The 10,696-nt window shown below is 34.7% G+C and overlaps 2 protein-coding genes and 1 long non-coding RNA gene across 10 annotated transcripts; all 3 read right to left on the bottom strand.

The window, feature by feature from the left end:
- Window positions 1-575: 575 nt before the first annotated feature.
- LOC111637253 lies at window positions 576-8,021 on the bottom strand. 6 transcript variants are annotated; one of them, XM_023382699.1, is made up of 7 exons: window positions 7,869-8,021; window positions 7,624-7,738; window positions 7,440-7,526; window positions 7,220-7,279; window positions 6,964-7,152; window positions 6,542-6,888; window positions 576-1,081 (listed from the first exon to the last, which is right to left on the bottom strand). In XM_023382699.1, the coding sequence occupies exons 1-7, from the start codon at window positions 7,959-7,961 to the stop codon at window positions 908-910; spliced, it is 1,065 nt and encodes a 354-aa protein (XP_023238467.1). In that variant the 5' UTR covers window positions 7,962-8,021; the 3' UTR covers window positions 576-907. The 6 variants fall into 6 exon arrangements, with proteins under 6 accessions (XP_023238467.1, XP_023238468.1, XP_023238466.1 ...); XM_023382700.1 differs by lacking the exons at window positions 6,542-6,888; window positions 6,964-7,152; window positions 7,220-7,279; ... (1 more) ...; window positions 7,624-7,738; window positions 7,869-8,021 and adding exons at window positions 1,124-1,470; window positions 1,546-1,734; window positions 1,802-1,861; ... (1 more) ...; window positions 2,206-2,320; window positions 2,451-2,603; XM_023382698.1 differs by having other exon boundaries at window positions 580-1,123.
- On the bottom strand, window positions 5,124-6,506 carry LOC111637254. Of its 3 annotated transcripts, none has more exons than XM_023382703.1 (5): window positions 6,374-6,506; window positions 6,198-6,284; window positions 6,000-6,059; window positions 5,741-5,932; window positions 5,124-5,675 (listed from the first exon to the last, which is right to left on the bottom strand). In XM_023382703.1, exons 1-5 carry the CDS (start codon window positions 6,498-6,500, stop codon window positions 5,347-5,349), a joined length of 795 nt encoding a protein of 264 aa, XP_023238471.1. In that variant the 5' UTR covers window positions 6,501-6,506; the 3' UTR covers window positions 5,124-5,346. The 3 variants fall into 3 exon arrangements, with proteins under 3 accessions (XP_023238471.1, XP_023238473.1, XP_023238472.1); XM_023382705.1 differs by having other exon boundaries at window positions 5,817-5,932; XM_023382704.1 differs by lacking the exon at window positions 6,198-6,284.
- Window positions 8,022-8,112: 91 nt separating the features above from the next.
- LOC111637247 lies at window positions 8,113-9,298 on the bottom strand. Its single transcript, XR_002758652.1, has 3 exons — window positions 9,140-9,298; window positions 8,370-8,533; window positions 8,113-8,244 (listed from the first exon to the last, which is right to left on the bottom strand). It is a non-coding gene; the product is annotated as an uncharacterized LOC111637247 (long non-coding RNA).
- Between the last annotated feature and the right edge of the window lie 1,398 nt (window positions 9,299-10,696).

Raw genomic sequence — 10,696 nt, 5'->3', positions numbered from 1 at the left:
CGCTTAATATTTTTTAAACATCTGTTTGAAATAGTTACATAAATGTTGAAAATTTCCAATGGTATGAGAGGAAGGAGTTTAGCATGGCGTGTTGACGAGAGGAAACGACATTTCCTTTAAACCTGTACTGGCCCGGGCTTGCAGTTATAGCAGAGGCAATTAAAGATCAGGGTAACGTGTCGCCATGTAGTGGAGATGAGGGACGTAGATGTATTCCTTTTTAATTGAACTCTGATAAATTTTCCGTAGTTCAATCGAAATTCACCAGTCACTTAATCGTGACTTCTTATTTATTCCGACCTGCTATTCTATTTCCCTGTGGAAATTGCTTAAGCATGGTACTGTAGGAAAATGTAATACAATGTAAAATATGCTAAATTAGTCTCACAATATCGGACACAGTCATCTTGTGATATTGCGCTATAGTCCTGTAGATTCTTACAGGTTTTATCTCTTTGAAACTATTGGAGAACGTTATCCCTTGCATTATTTGGCAAGAGATACCGTCTCCAATAATAAATATTTCAAAGCAGTAATTTGGCATTGCCACGTATTTAAATAGTTTTCCCACGTTAAGTACCTCGTAAGTTAGTGATTCCGGTGCAGAAGCAAGAAAGCTTCCCTAATCTCTCTAAAAATAATAAAGCCACCATAAAATAAAGCATTAAAAAACTTTTATTCGTCGAAGAGCATAGAAATTACGTAAAATACAATATCTATACAAATCAGATATCACTCTTAAAAACTTCCATAAAAGCGTAGCACACGTTGCTTATATAAAAATATATATAACCAAAATGAGTTTAAACGGATCCAATTTTCAGAACTAAATACGACGAGCTTTAAGAGGCCATTAATTTTCCAAAAGTCGCCATTAATTAAAAAAAAAGTAAGAATTACTAAAATTTTACAATCTAGTTTCTAATAGAAATCGTCTCGTCGAGGTATTCTTTGTTCGTGGTTGACTGGGAGAACGGCTCGTCGAAGCACTCTGTTCTTCTAGTTGAATGGGAGGAAGGCTCGTGGAAGCGCTCTCTGCCTCTGGTTGATTGAGAGGATGGCTCGTGGAAGCGCTCTCTGCCTCTGGTTGAATGGAAGAAAGGCTCGTGGAAGCGCTCACTGCCTCTGGTTGACTGAGAGAACGGCTCGTCGAAGCGCTCTGTTCTTGTGGCTGACTGAGAGGAAGGCTCGTCGAAGCGCTCTGTTCTTGTGGCTGACTGAGAGGAAGGCTCGTCGAATCGCTCTGTTCTTGTGGATTATTACAATAACGAAGACGTTCCCTAAACCACTTAGAAACACGGACGAATAGCCAAGGGAAGAATTTGTAAAATATGTTATTATAGCACAAATTGAAGCACACTAAACGCAGTCCATCGGTTATTGGGCTAAATGAGAACATATCACGTATGATTTCGCAATGTGGTGGTCCGGACGGAAACGTTTCCACAGATCTACGAACATATACGTAAACTGAAAAAAAAAAGGTTTTTTTTAAACAAAGTTCAATTACATCTAAGAAGGGAAATAATGCGAAACTTCACTCACACGTTACCAAGATAGTAGTAAATATAGTACGAAAAAGCACCGCTAGACTACGTAAAACAGAATGTGATTCAATCACTTTAGTCTCGATTATTATATCAAGAATTGTCCTAACAATCATCAGTACTCCCCCGGCTATTAAGAGTGAAGGCAAACGATTATCGCCTTCAAGCTCACCTAAACACCTAGCACCTGAAACGGCCAGGAGTGATTAAAGAGCTGAAAAAGTTTAGAACAAAAACAAGTTTAAGTCACTTACCGGTTATTATTTTAGCAAAAGGAACAATCAGAAAATATATCAGGAATGAAATAAAGGCAACTGAAGAAAAAAAAAATCATGTATTTAGTTTTGTAGAGGAAAAAACAAAGGTCTGATATTAAACATGTGCAGGATCTAAAACAATTGATAGGACAGTTTCAGCATTGATTTAAAGTACTTCAGGAATTTTTACACTAACGTGGAAGGGAAAAGTACTTACGTATGTAATAATACCATCTATGAACACCATTAATACACCTCCCCATCCGACTTTTCTTCTTATCGTCGTTAAGTCTCTCAACAGCATCTATTTTACAGAGTAAATAATAAATGTTCTCCCTTTAAGCTCCTTTCAGAATTGTTTACAGTAAAAAGTAAAAGTAAAAAAAAAAACTATGTTTCACCTTCAATTGATGCCTCAACGTCATTATTTCTAGCTGACGAATTATTTCCGTTTCCTTCTTCCTCTGGAGTCACAGAAACAATCTCATCAATATTCGAATTATCCGTTTCGTCATTCTGGATAGAAAGAATGAAAATTTTCTTTTAAACTACGAAATTAGGTTTTAGTACTGTATATTGTATTTTATCTTCATCGAAATCAACTTTTCTGCATACTGTAAAGTTGAGAAAGTAAGTACATTTTTACCTGTAAACCACTCAATGTCCCTGAAAAGCACGGTTCTTGCATATCCATTGTAATTGCCCCTGAAAAGCACGGTTCTTGCGAATCCATTGTCATTTACGATAACATTAGCTTGGAACCAGTGATCGTGTTATTTATTACAATTCCACTGCTGCCAAACTTTCTTCTTATTTAAATTATTGATGAAAATATTTTGTCTGAAGAATACATTCAGTAAAATTAGAGCAAGTTTCTAAATATATTAGAAAAATAATTAAAATAATTAAGTATTAAGTGGAAAAAAATCATTTTTCCACTGAAATTCTTTAAAGTGTAAAACGTAAAAATATGCAAATTTTTAAAAAATTGAAAAATATGTTTAATAAAAAAGAGTAATTTCTTTACAGAGTTTTAATGGATAATGCATTTTAGTTTATGAGAAGAATATCGTTTTTGTAGCTGGTAAGGAAACAAAGAAAATAAAAAGCAATTTTGAGGAGGGACAATTACCACAGGGCGGCAGTGGTGGCCTACCTTCCCTTACAGGATGTGTGCCCACCAGTGGCGAAGCGGTTCCGTTCCCTGAACACTGAGAATTCGGTCGTGGGTTCGAGTCTCTCCCGGACGGGCTGGCTACGTGGAATTTTTCGGGTTTTTTCACGTCTGTAACGCCTGAATAGGGACCAGTTACCCTTAAAAGAACTCCCGGTTGGCATTATTCTCCGCGTGACGACTATGATAAACGCATACAATTTCCAATTAAAATATATTTACTGTAACGTTACAGTAAATACATTTTTATTGGAAATACACATTTTATTGTTGACAAATTGTAAAACAGTTGCGCTACTTAAGGATACTTCGAAGGCTTCAGCACTCATAAACCATTGTAGATGCTGTATCATCGAAGCATCCAATGCTTTTGTACGTGCTGCACTTGAAAATACTTCCTGTTTCACGTTATACATTTGAGTGTCGTGCAATCCGTGGAAATTGTGGAAATGCCGCTTACATTGTATTTTCTAAAATATAAATACATACAGTATTGTGCTATTATTTCCATATTTTAACGTACTTTGAATTACTCATAATTAATATTTTATTATAACCGCATTATGTATTTTATTACAAATTTCTATACGTGTGTAAAACAATAATAAGATTGCTATTGTATATTGGAATATAAATAGTCCGGTCCCCCGGAGCGGTAGGTCGCCACCTTGACCACTCGGCCATCAAGCCGTTAAGAAGTGGCATACAGAGGGCATAGGAAATCTATTGAATCTAGTAACAGAGGTAATTATATTGAACTTGTTTGATTATCTGACGTACTTAATAAGTAATTAAAAATACATTTAGGAAATTTAAATGTATTTCGTTACGTGAAAGAAAACGGTAACGTCGAAGAAAGATTTGTAGGTTTTACTGATGTGTATGAGAACAACTGATGTGTATGAGAACAGAGACACAAATTCGTTATTTACTCACATTAAGAGTTACTTAGACGAATTTCAATGCAGTAAAAAATTAGTGGCACAAACATACGGCAGTGCTGCCGTAATGGCCGGACAACATAATGGTGTTCAAGCCAAAATTAAAGAAATATCATGCTATTAACGTGCTATTTACGTACACTGTTATGCTGACAAATTGAATCTAGTTTTCTTTCAATCTGCTGGATATATAAATGAATGTAAAATATTTTTTCAAACTATACAGGGTTTTCTTCATTTTTTTCTAAATCTTCTAAAGGATCTCATGCCTTAGACCTAGAAATCCAAAAACTTTTTTAAAATTTTTTAAAGTAAATTTTATCGAGAATTTTTTGAATTATCTAAATCATGTAGTGAATTGCAATATTTACATTCGTGTCCAGACTATATTGGCAAGTCACTCTTAGAATAAAAAATATAATTAATGATGATCTGAATAAAGATGTACTAAAAGAATTATATGATTTATATCATTAAACCGGTACTGGCCCGGGCATGCAGTTACAGCAGAGACAATTGAAGAGCAGGGTAACGTAGCGCCATGTAGTGAAGATGAGGACGTAGATGTGTTCCTTTTTAATTGAACTATGATATCTTTTCCGTAGTTCAACCGAAATTCACCAAACTGTGCAAAAAATATGAAGTAACTGTGTGGCTTCATATTACAAAACACAGTATTTTGACATTTTTGGATGCTTTGTTATTAAGCATTAAAGAGGCGAAATCCGACACTTTAGTTTTTTGAATATATCTTTTCTTAGACTCAACTTTATTTTATAAAATGTAATTTATGCACAAGCCAAGGTTGTACTAAGAATTGTGACACCAAAATCATCAAAATCAAACGTAGAATTTTTTTCCTTTAAATCGGACAGGAAAGTACAAAAGTTACCCCCGAAGCTTGGGCTGAAGTATCTGAGACGTTCGCCAATTAATTGCTTGATAAAGTTGAAAAAACACTGCAACATGTTATGACAAAATCGGCGAATATACCGCATTGGGCAGCAAAATCGCGTAGTGTTCGAGTCACTTAATCGTGACTTCTTATTTATTCCGACCTGCTATTCTATTTCCCTGTGGATAATTGTTTAAGCATGGTACTGTAGGAAAATGTAATACAATGTAAATATGGATATTGCGAGACTAATTTAGCAATGTAATAAGAATAATAAAGCCACTATAAAATAAAGCATTAAAACTTTTATTCGTCGAAGAGCATAGAAATTACGTAAAATACAATATCTATACAAATCAGATATCACTCTTAAAAACTTCCATAAAAGCATAGCACGTGTTGCTTGTATACAAATAAATAACCAAAATGAGTTTAAACGGATCCAATTTTCAGAACTAAATACGAAGAGCTTTAAGAAGCCGGACACGTTCCAAAATTCGCCATTAAAAGAAGGTAAGAATTTACTAAAATTTTACAATCTCGTCGAGGTGCTTGGTTCCTGTGTTGACTGGGAGGACGTCTCGTCGAGATGCTCGGTTGCTGTAGTTGACTGAGTATCTTCCGAGGAAGCACTCTGTGCTTTTAGTTTACAACAACATTTCCTCGACAACTTCAGTAAATAACGAATACGGTCGGATACACAAGGAAATAATTTGTAAAATAAGGAATGATAGGACAAATTGAAGCACACTAAATTCAATCCCTCGGTTATTGGACTAAATAAGAACATATCACGTATGATTTCGCAATGTGGTGGTCCGGACGGAAACGTTTCTCGACTTCTATAAACATATAAGTAACCTGAAAAAAAATTTTTTTAAATTCAATTACATCTGAGAAGGGAAATAATATTGAATTTCACTTACACCCTATTAAGAAAGTAGTCACCACAGTACGAATAAATATTAGGATCGGTTTTACAGAGTATCGTAATTTAATCACTTTAATTAATTCGATTATTATATCAAGCAAAGTCCTACAAAGCATCAGTGCTCCCCCAGCTATTAAGCATGGAACCAAATATTTATCGCCCTCAAGCTTGCCTAAACACCGAGCACCTGAAACAGCCAAGAGTGATTAAAGAGCTGGAAAAGTTTAGAACAAAATGAAGTTTAAGTCACTTACCGGCTATTATTTTAATAATAGGAATAATCACCGAATACGCCAGGAATGAAGTAACGGCAACTGAACAAAAAAAAAAAAAACAAGTCTGAAATTAAACGTTAGCAGGATCCAAAATAATTGGTAGGACAGTTTCAGCATTGATTACTTCAGGAATATTTCAGGAATTCTTACACTAACGGGAAGAGTGAAAGTACTTACGTATGTAATAATACCATCTATGTAAAGTATTAATACGTCTCTCCATCCAAGATTTCGTCTTATCGTCTTTAAAACTCTCAATAACATCTATTTTACAGAGTAAATAATAAATGTTCTCCCTTTAAGCTCCTTTCAGAATTGTTTACAGTAAAAAGTAAAAAGAAAAGAATAACTACCGTAAATTCCTGCATTAACTGATTTACGATATGCCTCAACGTCATTATTTCTAGCTGACGAATTATTTCCGTTTCCTTCTTCCTCTGGAGTCACAGAAACATTCTCACCAATATTCGAATGATCCATGTCGCCATTCTGGATAAAAAGAATGAAAATTTTCTTTNTGCCTCTGGTTGACTGAGAGAACGGCTCGTCGAAGCGCTCTGTTCTTGTGGCTGACTGAGAGGAAGGCTCGTCGAAGCGCTCTGTTCTTGTGGCTGACTGAGAGGAAGGCTCGTCGAATCGCTCTGTTCTTGTGGATTATTACAATAACGAAGACGTTCCCTAAACCACTTAGAAACACGGACGAATAGCCAAGGGAAGAATTTGTAAAATATGTTATTATAGCACAAATTGAAGCACACTAAACGCAGTCCATCGGTTATTGGGCTAAATGAGAACATATCACGTATGATTTCGCAATGTGGTGGTCCGGACGGAAACGTTTCCACAGATCTACGAACATATACGTAAACTGAAAAAAAAAAGGTTTTTTTTAAACAAAGTTCAATTACATCTAAGAAGGGAAATAATGCGAAACTTCACTCACACGTTACCAAGATAGTAGTAAATATAGTACGAAAAAGCACCGCTAGACTACGTAAAACAGAATGTGATTCAATCACTTTAGTCTCGATTATTATATCAAGAATTGTCCTAACAATCATCAGTACTCCCCCGGCTATTAAGAGTGAAGGCAAACGATTATCGCCTTCAAGCTCACCTAAACACCTAGCACCTGAAACGGCCAGGAGTGATTAAAGAGCTGAAAAAGTTTAGAACAAAAACAAGTTTAAGTCACTTACCGGTTATTATTTTAGCAAAAGGAACAATCAGAAAATATATCAGGAATGAAATAAAGGCAACTGAAGAAAAAAAAAATCATGTATTTAGTTTTGTAGAGGAAAAAACAAAGGTCTGATATTAAACATGTGCAGGATCTAAAACAATTGATAGGACAGTTTCAGCATTGATTTAAAGTACTTCAGGAATTTTTACACTAACGTGGAAGGGAAAAGTACTTACGTATGTAATAATACCATCTATGAACACCATTAATACACCTCCCCATCCGACTTTTCTTCTTATCGTCGTTAAGTCTCTCAACAGCATCTATTTTACAGAGTAAATAATAAATGTTCTCCCTTTAAGCTCCTTTCAGAATTGTTTACAGTAAAAAGTAAAAGTAAAAAAAAAAACTATGTTTCACCTTCAATTGATGCCTCAACGTCATTATTTCTAGCTGACGAATTATTTCCGTTTCCTTCTTCCTCTGGAGTCACAGAAACAATCTCATCAATATTCGAATTATCCGTTTCGTCATTCTGGATAGAAAGAATGAAAATTTTCTTTTAAACTACGAAATTAGGTTTTAGTACTGTATATTGTATTTTATCTTCATCGAAATCAACTTTTCTGCATACTGTAAAGTTGAGAAAGTAAGTACATTTTTACCTGTAAACCACTCAATGTCCCTGAAAAGCACGGTTCTTGCATATCCATTGTAATTGCCCCTGAAAAGCACGGTTCTTGCGAATCCATTGTCATTTACGATAACATTAGCTTGGAACCAGTGATCGTGTTATTTATTACAATTCCACTGCTGCCAAACTTTCTTCTTATTTAAATTATTGATGAAAATATTTTGTCTGAAGAATACATTCAGTAAAATTAGAGCAAGTTTCTAAATATATTAGANAATTCCTGCATTAACTGATTTACGATATGCCTCAACGTCATTATTTCTAGCTGACGAATTATTTCCGTTTCCTTCTTCCTCTGGAGTCACAGAAACATTCTCACCAATATTCGAATGATCCATGTCGCCATTCTGGATAAAAAGAATGAAAATTTTCTTTCAAACTATGAAATTAGGTTTTAGTATGTTGTATTTTATCTTCATCGAAATCAACTTTTCTGCATACTGTAAAGTTGAGAAAGTAAGTACATTTTTACCTGTAAACCATTCAATGTCCCTGAAAAGCACGGTTCTTGCAAATCCATTGCAATTGCCCCTGAAAAGCACGGTTCTTGCGAATCCATTGTCATTTATGATAACCTTAGCTTGGAACCAGTGATCGTGTTATTTATTACAATTCCACTGCTGCCAAACTTTCTTCCTATTTAAATTATTGATGAAAATATTTTGTCTGAAGAATACATTCAATAAAATCAGAGCAAGTTTCTAAATATAATAGAAAAAGAGTTAAAATAATTAAGTATTAATTTAAGTGGAAAAAAATCATTTTTCCACTGAAATTCGTTAAAGTGTAAAACGCAAATATATGCAAATTCTTTTTAAAAAAATTGAAAAGTATGTTAAATAAAAACGAATTATTTCTTTACAGAGTTTTAATGAATAATGCATTTTAGTTTATGAGAAGAATATCGTTTTTGTAGCTGGTAAGGAAACAAAGAAAATAAAAAGCAATTTTGAGGAGGGACAATTACCACAGGGCGGCAGTGGTGGCCTACCTTCCCTTACAGGATGTGTGCCCACCAGTGGCGAAGCGGTTCCGTTCCCTGAACACTGAGAATTCGGTCGTGGGTTCGAGTCTCTCCCGGACGGGCTGGCTACGTGGAATTTTTCGGGTTTTTTCACGTCTGTAACGCCTGAATAGGGACCAGTTACCCTTAAAAGAACTCCCGGTAGGCATTATTCTCCGCGTGACGACTGTGATAAACGCATACAACTATTATTACATAACGATTACGTCACACTTTACCACGGGGCGAGAATGCCCAACTAGATGAAACGAGACAAGATCTTTTCCTATTGTTCTTTCAATGTTTTCTTCGGTTTTTTCACTGGATAAAAACTCGTTCGAAAAATCTTGGATCGAAGCATTTTTATTGTTATCTTTTTATTCCTTATAATTCGTTCAGTGTTGCAAAAATAATTTCTTGACATGTATATTATTAATGAATAATGCTATTGTGAGAATAAAGTCGTTAATAAAAACAAATTCTTAAATATAATAATAAAACAGAAATTTACGTAATTAATAAATACAGTAGAGCCTCGATTAACCGACCGTCCTAGTCGGCGAATTTCAAATGTCCGCTAGTGATGTGGCGTTACAATATTTGCCTATGTCTTGGCTACTTTCATATTATTTTTACGTGTTTTAGCTGGCAACACTCATTCGACCATGAAAGGGAGCCAGTATTTAAACAAGGCTTAATTTTCTAATTTNGGTTTTTTCACGTCTGTAACGCCTGAATAGGGACCAGTTACCCTTAAAAGAACTCCCGGTTGGCATTATTCTCCGCGTGACGACTATGATAAACGCATACAATTTCCAATTAAAATATATTTACTGTAACGTTACAGTAAATACATTTTTATTGGAAATACACATTTTATTGTTGACAAATTGTAAAACAGTTGCGCTACTTATGGATACTTCGAAGGCTTCAGCACTCATAAACCATTGTAGATGCTGTATCATCGAAGCATCCAATGCTTTTGTACGTGCTGCACTTGAAAATACTTCCTGTTTCACGTTATACATTTGAGTGTCGTGCAATCCGTGGAAATTGTGGAAATGCCGCTTACATTGTATTTTCTAAAATATAAATACATACAGTATTGTGCTATTATTTCCATATTTTAACGTACTTTGAATTACTCATAATTAATATTTTATTATAACCGCATTATGTATTTTATTACAAATTTCTATACGTGTGTAAAACAATAATAAGATTGCTATTGTATATTGGAATATAAATAGTCCGGTCCCCCGGAGCGGTAGGTCGCCACCTTGACCACTCGGCCATCAAGCCGTTAAGAAGTGGCATACAGAGGGCATAAGAAATCTATTGAATCTAGTAACAGAGGTAATTATATTGAACTTGTTTGATTATCTGACGTACTTAATAAGTAATTAAAAATACATTTAGGAAATTTAAATGTATTTCGTTACGTGAAAGAAAACGGTAACGTCGAAGAAAGATTTGTAGGTTTTACTGATGTGTATGAGAACAACTGATGTGTATGAGAACAGAGACACAAATTCGTTATTTACTCACATTAAGAGTTACTTAGACGAATTTCAATGCAGTAAAAAATTAGTGGCACAAACATACGGCAGTGCTGCCGTAATGGCCGGACAACATAATGGTGTTCAAGCCAAAATTAAAGAAATATCATGCTATTAACGTGCTATTTACGTACACTGTTATGCTGACAAATTGAATCTAGTTTTCTTTCAATCTGCTGGATATATAAATGAATGTAAAATATTTTTTCAAACTATACAGGGTTTTCTTCATTTTTT

Source organism: Centruroides sculpturatus, unplaced genomic scaffold (assembly GCF_000671375.1).
Source record: "Centruroides sculpturatus isolate CEXI.00-Female unplaced genomic scaffold, Cexi_2.0 scaffold1137, whole genome shotgun sequence".
In the NCBI taxonomy this organism is placed as follows: domain Eukaryota; kingdom Metazoa; phylum Arthropoda; class Arachnida; order Scorpiones; family Buthidae; genus Centruroides; species Centruroides sculpturatus.
This window is presented reverse-complemented; position numbering and strand designations above follow the sequence as displayed.